Source organism: Rhinatrema bivittatum, chromosome 3, assembly GCF_901001135.1.
Source record: "Rhinatrema bivittatum chromosome 3, aRhiBiv1.1, whole genome shotgun sequence".
Lineage (NCBI taxonomy): Eukaryota > Metazoa > Chordata > Amphibia > Gymnophiona > Rhinatrematidae > Rhinatrema > Rhinatrema bivittatum.
The window spans coordinates 31,552,477-31,567,278 of NC_042617.1; the positions used below are offsets into that span (position 1 = coordinate 31,552,477).

General features: G+C 43.1%; 1 protein-coding gene across 2 annotated transcripts; it reads right to left on the reverse strand.

Annotated features, from left to right (window-relative positions):
- Positions 1-2,001: 2,001 nt before the first annotated feature.
- MIXL1 (Mix paired-like homeobox) lies at positions 2,002-10,587 on the reverse strand. Of its 2 annotated transcripts, none has more exons than XM_029593054.1 (3): positions 10,441-10,587; positions 7,946-8,172; positions 2,002-4,126 (listed from the first exon to the last, which is right to left on the reverse strand). In XM_029593054.1, the coding sequence occupies exons 1-3, from the start codon at positions 10,556-10,558 to the stop codon at positions 3,413-3,415; spliced, it is 1,059 nt and encodes a 352-aa protein (XP_029448914.1). In that variant the 5' UTR covers positions 10,559-10,587; the 3' UTR covers positions 2,002-3,412. The 2 variants fall into 2 exon arrangements, with proteins under 2 accessions (XP_029448914.1, XP_029448913.1); XM_029593053.1 differs by having other exon boundaries at positions 7,946-8,175.
- Positions 10,588-14,802: the final 4,215 nt, after the last annotated feature.

A 14,802-nucleotide genomic window follows, 5' to 3' on the forward strand; every position in this document is an offset into this window, starting at 1 on the left:
TTCTCACTGCAGTTTCTGGCCAAGGTAAAGGTCTGGCATGAGACCCAGAAATTCATAGACAAACTTTCACAGCCATATTTTCAGGATATTCACAATGAATATACATGAGATAAATTTGCATGTAATAGAGGCTCAGCATAAGCAAACTTATCTGCAGATATCCTGAAACCCCCACTGGCTCTGGAGGCCCCAGGCTAGGTTTGGGAAGCCTACCCTAGCAGCAGTACCTCCCCTTTCACAACAATCCTGTGAATATCCTCCATTAAATCTCTCGTGTGTGTGATGGGAGGTCTCTATATTATGCCAGTATAGATGTTCCATTCCCCCTTTTCAGATTAACTCACAACACCTCCTTACCTCAAACCCAGCAGTAATGTTGCTTTAATACTGTTCTTTATATAGGCCACACCTTTCCTTCCTAACCAGATAGTAGCCATGTATAACTAGATCATACTTATAGTTTTCTGAAAGTAGGTCTCAGACAGCTATATTCCATACTATGGGTATTAGCTTACCTAGGGGGAAGAAAAGCAATATTTGGAAAGTTGTTTGTAGATTGATATTTGTCTTACTGGAGGGTTTTGCTCACACATCCCCCCCGATTCTAGTTTAAAGCCCTCCTCAATAGGGTTGCCATTCTGTGTTAAAAGATGCTGCACCCCTTTGACAAGTTGATCCCATTTCTGCTCAGCAATTCTTGAAAACATCCCATGATCCAGGAAGCCAAACTGCCCAACCTCAACATCTGCGATGCAACCCGACTGCAAGCTTCCCTGCCTGGGCCTTTATCCTTCGTTGCACAAGTAATGTTCTCCTCAATCCTCCCAGTTACCTGCTCTACCCTCTCTCCCGAGCCATTAAAGTCATTTTTCATACACGGTGTGGTACCTTGCACTATATTGTGTGCAAACATGGATGAGCAGCATCAATCGTGGCCCGTAGGCTTGAGGATTCTTGGCAATCTCTCCCTGTCTTGGATTTTGGTATTTGCTCTTGAATTCTGAAAATGTTGGCCTCTGCCACCCTGTGACTGTATATTTCCTATTGTTACAGTCTGACCCCCTTTGAGCCTCCTAGCATGACTGTTCTAGCATGTAGAGTAGAGAGGGCAAACTCCAGTCCTTGAGTGCCACAAACAGGCCAGGTTATCTACAATGAATATGCATGAGATTTGCATACAATAGAGACAGTTCATACACATCTCTTGTGTATAATCATTGTACATATCCTGAAAATCTGGCCTGGTTGTGGTACTCAGACTGGAGTTTACCACCCTGAAGGATGCTCACTTTATCTGCATTATGTATACATGTCAAAGGTATTTGAATGTTTGGATTAGTTCCTGGCCCCTGAAATACAATCTTATTTGTTAAGGCTCCTGGTATAGGTTGCACCAGTTTAGTAGCCCTGCTTGGGCAGGTCATCTATCCTGTTGGCATTATGGCCTTCACCATAGTAGTCCATAAGAATTATCTGAGTAAACAGGCACTCTTCTACTTCCCCTATGTACCCAAATAGGAGACCTCTCACCACTGCCTTGTCAGCGTGAAGGCTGATGAGTACATGCAACCCTTTGATCTTCATAGTGTAGTGCCACAAACCCTTGCATTAAAAAAGGGATGCCCCATACACTTCTGCAACAGGAAGGCAGGCCGTAAGCCTGAATGTGGCAGAGAACTTGAAGTACTTAACATTTTAGCGTTTCTCTTTATTTGGAGGGTGATCTACTTGGCTGCCACCACCACACCCTCAAGGGCTTTTCAGCCTCTTGAGCAAGGTGGTAATTCCACCTTAAATTGGTTAGAGGTCAGTTTAGTATGTTGTCAGTAATATGTTCCTAATAGTATACTGTTTAATTCTAGTATAGCTGGGATCCCACTAAAGATGCATAACTTCCTGGTTGGTGCAGCTTGTGTTCCCATAGTGAAGTGTGCCTAGAAGTCCTAAGAACCCCAGTGGTTTATGGCACAGGATGCCTTGCCCTCCTCAAAACACAAGACCTTTTCAAGAAGGATGTAAGTTTTATTTGGTCCAATAAGGCATGTTCTCCAATTTACCAGATTTTAAAGCAAAAAAAGTCAAATACAAACAGTATAGCTTGAACAAAGTAATCTGAAGGTATAAATGTCCAAATTTCACATTTAAGCTGGAGGCCTGAAGTACAATTTAAGAAGGCTGTCCCCCACCCTCCCTCTGATTAACACCTCTGAGGGAGACCTTGGGGTTATAGGCGAGATGAACCCCTTTTACATACATGGGGGAAGTGTTGGGATAGTAAGCTGCCTTCTTTCCAGCTCAAATGATTAAGGATTCTAATTCTGTAGGGTTCCAGTGACTAACTTCTGTGACAGTGAGCACCAACAATGGATCTAGAACAGCCAATCAAAGAAAAAAAAAATCTTAAGCACATGCATCCTAAAAAGTGAATCAAAAGCTGAAAAGTGCCCTTCTAGGATATGTTCTTTAAGCAAGAAGTTGTTTTACCTCCCAAATGAAGCTACGCAGTGTGCCGGCCTGAAGTGGCACTCCTGAGCTAACTTTTTAAATTTGTGGTAGACAATACAAAAACAGATTTCCAGGGCATTTATCCCACCTTCAAATATTTTAAAACAGTAAAACTGAGTGAATGAGCAGGCAGCTCCTATCACACTCAAAAAACCCCCCCCCAACATCCTTCATTTGACATACACCCTTACGTGAATGCAATTCTGTCTAAGACACATGGAGCAAGAAAAACCTTGTATGGTCCATGCTAGAGTTAAAAGCAAGCCTGGATGCATCTGCAAAAGCCTTTGACATAGGACTCTGCCCAGGCAATGGAGCTATTTGTTGGTTCCTGCTAGTGACTCCATTTCTTGTGTGTCAGAATATAACTACAAGGGAACTGTCAGTCTAATGCCAGTTTGCTTTACATTAAAAAGGTTAAATCTTAAGTGTAATGCAGTTACTGCAGTAAGAGTGGCACCCCCCCCCCCCCACTATGTACAAGCGGTGAGAGAAAGGTAACTGCTACCCGTGCACAGGTCCACCCACTGCTGGCACAAGTCTGGCAATAAATGAAGCTGGGCATTCATCGTGCCTTGTAATCATTAGAGAAAGGAGATTGAAAAACCAGCCACCACTTTATATAAAACCTGACCTAAGATTTCCACACATTTAAAAAAATGTAATGGCTCCAATACCGTGTTTTAAAAGCACTACACTAGTCACCCCCACCTCACAAGAGCAGTGTTGCAGTCTCATCCCAGGGATGCAAAACGTCACTGCAGAAGTCTGCTACATTTCACCCCCCACACACAAATTCATCGACTCCGTTTGCAGTCAGACTACTTTACCCCCAACCTCGCCTTTGCAAGAAGTCTCCTAACGGAGAAGAGCTCCTCTTGCATTTTCTATGGGATGAATGCCTGTATTACAGGTTACAGAGTACAGAGCTGGCACCGTCTTCCCATTCCGATCCTGACTCGGACACTCTCTCACTTATGCTGCTGTCTGACACGGGGGAATAAGGCCCGTGGACACTGCCCGACAGCAGGAAGTTTGCCTGAGCAGAGTAGTGCCCCATATGGCCAAACCCAGGTGCCATGGAGGGAGGTAGTGGGGGAATAGTCACTTTCATCTCAGGTCCAATGGTCCTGTTGGGTGGGAAATTGTCAAACTCCATCAGGTTTCCAGGTTGTGGGAGGATTCTGGAGCTCCACCTGTTGGCATCTGAGCTTCCATTCTTAAAATACATTTTTGGCATCATGGCTGTATAATGCTGGTGGCTGCTCTGCCTGGGCTTCTGCCTCTGGTAAGAGTCTTGGGGTTTCTTGTACTGCACAGGGAGCCAGTGCTGAGTAGCTGCACAGTTGTCAGAAGACATGGGGCCTTCATCCTGCTGGCACGAGGCTGTGCACTGGCTGGTCCAGGAGGGCACTAGCTGCTGGATAGAAGGTGACGACAGTTGAGATGTAGATTGTGGCTGCTCTTGGATTATGGGGCCTGGCAGCTGTGGTGTGGGCGCTGGAGGGTACTCACAGCTGACAGAAGCAGCACTGGTGGGCATATGGGCCATCACGACTTGGCGAGTGGATGTTACTCTGCTTTGACGCCGCCATTTGGCACGTCTGTTCTGGAACCAAACCTGGGGGAAAAAATGATACTATTTAGGAACAGGTCTTATGGACTGTCCACAAGACTTGAAACCCACAAGTTAATCACCACAAGCTGGACAGTATCTTCCCCAGGTGAGTTACATTCCCAGCCTACCGCAATGCTGAGAATGGCATAGAAAGACTGGCCTTACATGTCCTATGTGACACCAGAGGGTCAGAAGGAAAAATCCTGAATGAGCATTGATCAGATTAAATGAGAAATCTTTTTTCAGGCAGCATTTGCAGTGCCTTCTGACAAGGATATTATTCACACTTATTTTCTCTAACCTCCCACATTGTTGTGAACTCTGCATCCTTGCTACCTGCAACAATTTTCAAGAGTATGCAGAGTTTCACTCTAAATGAATTTAAAATGTTAACTGCATCTGATTCCAAAGGATCACACAAGGCAACTCTGAAAATTGCTGAGTACAAAGAACTAGCAGTCATTTGATCCTGCTTCCCCCCAGGTATTTCTCATGGACTGTGTAGATTTGAAAATGAAACCTAAACATCCCCCTGGGAACACCTCCTGATGCAGCCACATGCATTTCATGGAACCCCATATGTATGATTAGCTGGTTCAAGGGTGGGCAAAATTCAAATAGCCCTTAATCTGTCTATGCACTGCTGCAGGACCTGCTAATGAGATTTTCCTAGAAATCCCAGACAGATGCCATACTGGGTCAGACCAAGGTCCATCAAGTCCCAGCATCCTGTCTCCAACACTGACCAGTCCAAGTCACAAGTATCCAGCAAATCCAATAGTTATTGATCTATTGCATCTCACGCCCAGGGATACATGGTGGCTTCCCCAAGTCTACCTGGTGTATTAGTACAGGGAAAGTGGATGTGAAGAAATTTCTGCACACATAGGGATAGTTAGCCCCACATTAAATGGAATGCTGCCAAGAAAAGTATAAGGCATTGCTTTGCCTGAACAAAACAAAAAAAAAAAGTTACTGTGAAGAGGTATTCTAACTAGATCACAAGAAGTTTTTGTTTTTTTTTGTTTGTTTTTTTTTTTTTTTAACTATGCACAAGCAGCTGCTTAGAAGATAGACGTTACAGTTTAAAGATAAGGTAGTGCCTTGCCTGGAGAGGCAATGATGTGAATAGAGTATATGACTTGGGCACTGTATCTCCTTGTCGGGAGGTGTGAGGGAGGGAGGCAGGGTGGTTGAGCTGAAAAAACAGGACGGCGCATGTGTAAGCCAGATCAGTTTGAGACAATATAAAAAGTAGATTGCAACATAACAAGCGGAATAGATGAATGATACCCTGAATTGATCTGAACCCCAGCACTGTGCCACAAGTGAGTGAGACCTACTCAGGATTCACCCAAGCTGCCATATGACCAAGAAAGGACTGGACAGGAGACTAAGAGCCCATCTGATCACATGCTGAGCAATCATTGAAGTATTATCCTTGTAATTATATCTTTCCCTCTGCCTTTTCTTAGGCCATTCTCACAAGTGGCCCTATAACACCACACTTATCAGAATATTACCTTTGCATATATTGCATTTAAGACAATTGTTTTTACCAGAATATACACTTTCAGTACTCTTGTCTTTATTTCCACTGAGTAACATCAGGCAGCACCAAAAGAAAAAAAAAAAGTTTACACCTGGCTAACAACTTTGACTTTCCTTCAGGAAAGTATCAGAAGAGACAGTACAATCTTCAGTGCTAAGAGATCTCAGCTCAACATATTTTTCCTAAATGCATAGTGCAGTGGACTTTAAATCCTTTGGAATCTGATTTAGTTTTTTGGTAGTTCAGATTTTGGGACCAAATGACTCCAAGACAAATTTAAGTTCTCTTTTGTTTGAATGTTTAAAGAATTGATTCCTGTGTTTTGGTACAGTGAGACCTACTTGGGAGAGCACTGAGAACATTTGGTTTAGGTCCCATGTTACGAGAATCTCTGGCTACTTTCACAATTCTGAGACATTTTGTTAAGTTAGACAAATTCTCCCCTTCTGCACTGAAATGTTTTTGATCACCACAAATATTTTCCTCCAGTTTGAGGTGTGGTATTTGATTTGCCACATTTAAAACACCCTTCCTAAAACTGATCCCAAAGCAACTAAAAAAAAAAAAGAAGGTTTATATAATATGCAATTAGAGCTTCTGATATCTGGTTAAACTGCAAAATTTAGGTGCTTGTTTTACAGTCAGGTATATTTGAAAGCATCGAGAACAGGGTTTTAGTGTTTTCACATCAAATACCTCTAGGGCACTTTCAAGTTAAAGACCTACAGAAAATCCCAACACAAATTAACCAAGCCAAGAGTGAGAGAGTGGAGAAGGGGAGGAGAGTGGTGACGTGGGAGAGCTGCTGGACCCACTTCAGGGAAGTCATCCAGCCACTGCTTGTGCCTCTTCACTCCACAATTTTGGGGGCTTTTCAGCCCCCCCCCCCCCGGAGGTTTGTGTGTTTAACTGAAAGGGAGCCATATATATGGTGGTAAAATTAGTACCTTCACCATTTATTCCCCAAACAATGGCCAGCTTGAGAATGCAAAGAAATAAAAAAAAAAAAAAAATTGCTTTAACTCTTTTAAAGGGACAACATAATAGCTCCGTACCATCCCTGCAGAAAGCCTCTGCAGTCACTAGGACATGTTTGAAGCCCTGTTCTGGGAGATCTAGAGTCTTATGCCTGGACATTTAGTTACAATTGTCAAGATTTTCCTCTTCTAGTTCAGAATGTAAGTCAAACACTAAGATCTGCAGTCCCTTCAGTCACTACATGTGAGGCAGATCCAGGCTTCATTGCATCTGCTTTTAGCTCCAGTGGACAAAACCAGAAGTGGAGCAGCCCTCTCAGGGCTGACCTGGATCAGGTAGCAACATTAGGTGCACCCCAAGTCCCACCTGCAGGGGACACGATTACAGGTAAAAATATGTACCTGACAATATTTAATTTTATTCAAACAGTTTGAAATATACAATATATCCACACAATACAATATTTCTATGTTTCCCCCAACTACAACTGTTGTGCCATGGCTGAAAGATTTAGTTTTAGCTGCCAATTTCAGGAATAGGAGACCTGAGTTTTTTTCACTAGGGCTGCTTAATGAACCAGTTAACTAAACTAGCTCAACATAAGGGCTGCCAGCTATGAATATTCGTGTTTACCTAATCAGTTGTGGTGAAGGGAGAGCAGCAGCCAGCAGAACCTCAAATCTAGTGACCTGCCAACCCACAGTCAGCCCCAGAAAGACTGACGGTGGTGCCACAGCCACTCAGCTTTGAAGCAGTAAAGATTCAGCGAATCAGTGCAAGCTAGCGAGTTTGGTTGTTCCACAGCCCCCCCATCACCTCCATGGGCCAGGTGTAAAGAGGAGCCGTGGGGGAGGAGCCTCTGCCTGGACTAGCTCACAGGGCCTGTGTCACTTCACTGACCATGCCTGGCCACCACCAGGATCAGCCCCAACAACATCTGCAGCCTCACCTTTTGTAGGAAGAAGGGGGAATAAGAGCACCTGATGGATCAGGTTTAGGGATTTTAAGAACAGCCGGCATCTTCTTGGCACTCAGTTATAACAGGAAGTAGGGTTGCCAAATCTGCCTGGTCACTTTCAGTTTCCACACGGATGTGGGTGGAGCCACCCATTGAGTGTTTTTTTCCCCCAATCAGCACCCAAATAACCTCCCAATCCCAGCAAAGTCAAAGTAGCTCACAAAGCAGATACTGCAACCACGTCCCTCACATCCCATCAGTTGTGATATTTCAGTGAGTAAAAAGCACTGCCAGCTTAAAAAAAAAAGCTGATGCCTGGGACAGAAGCTCTCACCTGAATTCTGGATTCTGGGAGCTGCATGAGGGTGCCCAGCCTCTCCCGGAGATGGATATCTGGAAACATGTTGATCTTGAAGACCTTCTCAAGGACATCCAGCTGCTCTTTTATGAAGTTGGTCCTCTTCCGGCGGTGAGATACAGGGGTCTTTGGATGCTGCTCTTGGGGTTTATGTTCAGGTACAGGGAATGAGACAACACCACTGCCTCCATCTGCTTTTCTTTCTTCTAGGGAAAAAAAAAAAATGGAGAATGAGTGAACCAGTCAAGAAAGTGTAAACCTAAAGCAGATGCCCAAACACAGGGAAAAGCTAATGAAATGCTCAGCCTCAAGTGTATGTGCAGCCAATTGCAGTTTAAGTAGCTAAGAAAACAAGTGCATTGGATACATATACCTGGATCAAAGTGAGAATTTTCTTCAGGAGAGTTTAGCTAGATACCATCCTGTGCCAAAAAAAAAGCTGTTATACTGCAGCTACAAAGATGAGAATAGCTGTGATTCAGGACATCTATTTCAGTGCTTAGCATACAGAAGTATGGGAGCTGCACATGTCCAAAAATCAAAACATCTACTTGTGTCACAAATAAGCACTAGCGCTGCTGCATATTCAATTTCTACCAGACTGTGGCCTTCCAATGACTAGCATTACTATACAGCACACTCGTCTCCAGCAAGTGCAGGAAAGCCTAGATGTGCAGTATCCTATTATGTAACGTATGTTTTAACCTCAATGTCAAGTACTTGGTATATGTGCCAGACTGTTCTAAGGAGTGGGGAGCTTTCTAGTAGAATTGTGTCTACTGCTGATCATTGTATTTTGTGTCATAGGATCCTAAAGGCCCATTTGCTATTGTACAGGACTATTAGAGAAACATGAGCTATCAAGGTTACAGACTTTGTGCATTTCTTTATGTAGTCTGTGCCACTAAATGCTCTATCCACTAGACGGAAGTAGAATAAACCCTTATAGGACGTCAGTGCCTCTAATAAAGAGAAACATTCTCTTAGCATCTCCCATTTAATAGTCTTTTACATAGGATAGAGAACAATAGGACCAGGAGGAAGTTTTTGACCTAGGAACCAAGCTGTTAGACTGGATGGCAAAGTAAATACATAAGTTAAAAACTGGAGAACACCCCCCCCACAGAGATCTATTGAATTGTTCCTCCAAATTGCATCACTTCCACGGAGTCTTTGCCCAGCCAGAGTGAGGAGCAGGTGGAAAGACAGCAATTACCAGTTGTGTCACCTCTGTCTGCAAATATTTAGCTACTCCTTACAAAGTGAAAAACAGATCCATTCCACCACACCAGTGCAAAATGGGCAAGGGTGCAGAAAGCTAATACTGCAGTGCAACAGCCTCAAAGAGTCTGAACATATCCTCCGTGCATCTGGCCGTCTTAATTCAGCAGCAGAAGCACCAGGATATCACTGAACTTGCACAGCTGTCTTGAGCAGGGGCGGGACTAGCCATGGGCACACAACTCATGCCTCCCAATCTCAAACAGCTGTTATCTATTCCAGCCCCTTCCCTCCAAGCAGCCTGCAGGAACAGGAAGGGAGCACACAAATTATGTTCTTCTCTAGATTTGCCCCCACCCTACAGGAAGGATAATAAGTTATTCCAAGTCTAAGGGTGGGGGAACCTCATGTGCCAAGTCTTAAGTTTCTAGCAGTGCCTTGGTTTAAAAAAAAAAAAACAAAAAAAAAAAAAACCAACCCACTACTAGCCACACTCACAAAACAGAAAGTAACAACCTAGGGTGAGTGAACAGATTTTCCATGGTGCACCTGGCAGTTCCACAAGTTTCATAAATTTCATTTCACTTGGCAAATGCTTTGAAATATTAAACAAATAATAACCTGGCTGGTTTAAGGAACATAAGAACATGCCATACTGGGTCAGACCAAGGGTCCATCAAGCCCAGCATCCTGTTTCCAACAGTGGCCAATCCAGGCCATAAGAACCTGGCAAGTACCCAAAATCTAAGTCTATTCCATGTAACCATTGCTAATGGTAGTGGCTATTCTCTAGGTGAACTTAATAGCAGGTAATGGACTTCTCCTCCAAGAACTTATCCAATCCTTTTTTAAACACAGCTATACTAACTGCACTAACCACATCCTCTGGCAACAAATTCCAGAGTTTAATTGTGCATTGAGTAAAAAAGAACTTTCTCCGATTAGTTTTAAATGTGCCACATGCTAACTTCATGGAGTGCCCCCTAGTCTTTCTATTATCCGAAAGAGTAAATAACCGATTCACATCTACCCGTTCTAGACCTCTCATGATCTTAAACACCTCTATCATATCCCCCCTCAGTCCTCTCTTCTCCACATTAAAGGGTAGAAAAGGCAGCGTGACAGCGGCTAAACTGAATGGGATAAGGCGGGGGGGGGGGGGGTGCTCCCAACATTCAAAATACGGTGCAAAACAGTTTAAATAAAAAGCCCCCCCCCCCCTTCCTAGCTGGTGCCCCGCGCGCTCTGACCTGGGAGGAGGAAGAGGGGCGGCGGCGGCGTGGAGGAGGAGGAGGAGGAGGCGGCGCTGCAGCCGAGGTAGCACTCGTTCATCCCGCCGAGCAGCTGCTGGACTGTCCTGCGATTCATCCTGTGAGCGGCTGTGCAAGAGGGGTGCGCCTCCCCGTCCCCTTTATATAGAGGGAGGGAAGCCAGGCCTTATGCGACAACGGGGGGGGCGCCAGACCTAACGTTTCCAAAAGTCTTTAGCGCCTGAGGAGCCCGGGCAATCCACATCCCGGAGAATCATTGTGTTCCTGGGGGGGGGGGGGGGGGACGGACAACCAGAGAAATACACATTTAAGGTGGGACGTGTTTTCACGAGGTTCCCTCGGATGCAGACTACTCTGCTGAGAGAGGGCAATTTACAGCGACTTGGAATAGGCCAAGGCTTCGTTTTGATCATGAAGGCCAAGCCCCCGCCCCCCCCCCCCTACTTCCCTCACAAGACATCTTATAAGTGTAAGAAGCGGATCCAAGCCAAACGGAGGGTTACTTTAAATGCATAATATGAACGACCTAAAGATCTGAGGCACCTCCTTTTTAAAAGACGTAACACTACTTATTTTTGGGTCCGAACAATAGTTTCTGCCCGCAAGGGCACCAGTGGGGCCTTTCCTGAATAGCAGCAGATTGAAGCTTTGAAGCAAGGTTGGCGAGGTGAACTTTCGTGGAGTATACGCACATTTTTCAGAGACATTCTTTACATTAAGTTCACATTTCCAAAATGGGTTTGTGTGTGTGTGTGAGAGAGACACGGGGAGGCCCTATCCGTGAGCAAAGGCGAGGCTTTGTGTGTGTGTGTGTGTGTGTGAGACCAAGGCAAGAGTTGTGCGAGGGTGGGGGAGGGGGCTGTCTGCGCAAATGAAACAGCGCGTTATGTTTTTGAGAATGAGCTTGCGCGTGTTTGTTGAGTACCCGGGTTGATGACCGAGATGCCCTTCTTTAAACGTGTGCATGTGAGATGTAGGGGATGTGTGTTTGTGACTGAGGCAAGGAGTCAGTTTATGTTTCAGAAATGGAGTCCAGGCGCCTTTCATTTTACACATGTAAGTTGCGTTGCATAAGCTCAGCCGCATAGGAAGAATTCACCCTTATGTGGACTCGGATGTGGGAGCGGCTGCCATCCTGCTCTTTTGGACATGCATGTCTATTTTTCCAATGTCATGGGACTTGCACACAATTTTCCTGGCAACAGAAATTCACGTGTGAGTTAGAAAGGATGGAAATCGGTGTCCACACAAGGCATTCTCTAGCTCGTCCTGTAAAAAAAAACAAACCTAAAAATGATCTTTGAAGTAGAATCCTATTGTAACAGGAATTTTTATTAGTGAAATTCATTGTATCCATTCATTCGGGACCTGTTCTTTTATGCCATAACATTTAGCTTTTCCTGTATTTGTTACATTTTTCTGAAATACATGGCCTGCAGATTTTTTATTATGGTTAATACCTCCTTGGTTTAAAAAAATGATCCTTCTTACAGTCTACTCTCCAGGTTGCATTTATACCGTACAGGAAGTTTGCTCCTTGCTATAGAATTTCTAGAGACATTGTGATTCCTTTTTCCCCTCTTTTTTTTTTTTAAATGTATTGTAGTTCATTTCCTTTCTCTTGTGGATAGGATAACTGCTTTATAGATTATAAACCTGTGTGGTCCCCCACAGCAGTATCTTTTCCTGTTCATTCTGAGTGACCTCCAAAACTCTTCTCTGATTGGAATGTTTTTTTTAAATAAAATAAGCTTTATTGATAAAAAAAAAAAATCTCTAAATTTTACAGAGTGATCATTTGATAAATTGTGAATCACTCATTCCACCATTGCACGTTTTCAAGTGAAATCAGATGGGAGGAATGCTTCTCACCAGTTGATGTTACTTGAAAAGTTGGCGTCCTCTTGCTCTTTCAAATGCTAAAGAACTGTCTTACACAAAACAAATTTTAAAAAGTGTTAAAACAATAAATACAACATTTTTATATTTCTAAAGAGCAGTATCAGAAATTAGTGTGCACTGCAATAAGGTAATCACTGACTCTTGCCTGCAGTGGGCCCCCAACAGTAGTCAGACAACAGCACAGATGTTATGTACCGCGTCTTAAAAGTTTTTTAAATTTTTAAACAGCAAAATACTCAGGCGAAAAAACTATCTTGAATTATACTTAGCTTATTGCTGGTGCTTAATATCTTGTATTGTTCTCTTGTTTCATGGGCCCAACACGGCCAGTGTTTTGACAGCATTACGCTGACTTCATCAGGCGTCAAAATGAATCTCTATTTAAAAATGAAAAACGCTAAATACTAAATGTATTTATTAGGTTTTTTTCCACATTTTTATTTTTTTTCTGTATACATATGAGGTGCGAGTTTACTTGTATTTTTCCATTTAAAGAATGTTCTTAGCTGTATGGGGTGATTACTTAACAAACCCTTTCCCCCAGAATTAGGAGTTACGTAATAAAAAAAAAAATCTAAAATAAATCTGAATAATAAATGATCTAAGAACTTAAATATCTCTTGTTTGAAAACAGTCAGAGCTGCGCTTTCTATACTGTTTTTCCTTTTTTTGGGCCACAGGTGCTATTTTTGGAGGCAGTGACTTATTTATGCCCTCGTTTCCTGGCCGTGGTGGGATGAGGGTGAGGGGTTTTGCTGCTGGCTATTGCATTATGGATATTGCACTGTAGGAAGGAAAAGGGGAAACATTTGGAAATGATTCATTGTAGGTGAGCTGTTTGTTGTGCATAAGCGTTAATTTCACTATTCGTTTGTAATGACTTGTATGGTTCTTTCATAGAATACACGGTTTAAAATAAAATAGCATCAAACAGATTACGCAACTGTTGTAACTGGTGGTTTCCAGACATTTATATAATGTAGATTACCATATTAACAGTGGAATGCATGTGGTGCTTGACCACTACTAACTTGTGTGCCCAATTCAGCCTGTTTCTGGGGTGTTATATAGCTTGCTGGTACCAACCTAGCTACCCCATACGCTGCAGGATCTGTAAATTGAAAAGTCTTCATTCCTCATCTTTCTTCTTGGGCCTGTTGATAATGGCCTAGCGCTGGAGCAAGCTCTGAATCAGTTTACAGCAGGGCCCAGGTGGACGTAGTCTCCTCATGATCACATGAGGTGGCTTAAAATCGTTCCCTGGGTGGGCAGTAAATAGAACAGGAGTGCCGAACAAAAAAAACAAAACATTTGCATTGTAAGCTGTGATAACTAGATCCCACATATGCCAGTATGCCCCTGACCCCTGCTCTCTGGCGCACTCTAATGGCAGGGCAGATTCACAGATTCAATTAAAAAAATAAAACAACTTATAAAAATATAATCCTGTGCCTCTTAACAAGTGTCACGGTTTGTGAATCATCCACAGATATATATAAAAAAAAGAATTGCAGCCTACTACTGATATTTTATTTTGCATAGATAATTTAGGGCTTGATTAACTAGGAGTTTTTTTCCCATTCTCTAGCTATGGGAAAAAGAGCATAGTAAATAAAGCCCTTAGTGTTTAAAAGGGTGGCCAACTCTGATCCTGGAAAGCCACAAACAGGCCAGGTGTTCAGGATACCCGCAATGAACATGCATGAAATAGATTTGCATTCAGTGGAGCCGGTGCATGCAAATCTATCGCCTGCATATGCCTTGTGGATATCCTGAAAGCCTGGCTCGTTCGTGGCTCTTGAGGCCCGGAGCTGGCCACTCCTGAACTAAGCAGAGACTGGTGTGTGTTTTCCCCCAAGAGATGCAACTTTTAAACAAATGGCTAAATTAGGTTTCTCCCAAATAGCTAGTAAAACTATCAGCCAGTTATAAAAGAACCAACTCATTCGTAAATCAGTCCTCCTTGTAAATGCATCATACACGTACATTTTGTTATGACGAGACTTCATACATGGAGAAACTGTGAATTAATAGGGAAAACCGTGCCGGCCGTAATCATTGTCTCAAATTCACTTTTTTAAACTTTTCTTCTTCACCATAAACCTGATTTAAACAAATATTGTGATTATTATAAGTCCAGTGCCTTCTTAAAACATTTGAGAGATTGCATTTTGCTTAATTCAAGTCCATGTTACCCACCCTAATCTTGGCTCAATGCTGTATTCATTTATACAGTCCCAGTAGGCATAAAATGTGTTGAGAAACTTGTTTTTATCTTTCAACTCGTTCTACGCCTAATGGGATTGTATAAATGAATACAGCAATGAGGTAAGATTAGGGGGGGATAGCGTGGACTTTTATTTTAAAACAAGCCACCTTCTTTCCGTATTTTCTCAGTTTCCGTGCAGTTACGGTCCCTTTTCCTTAGCTCTGGAGCTT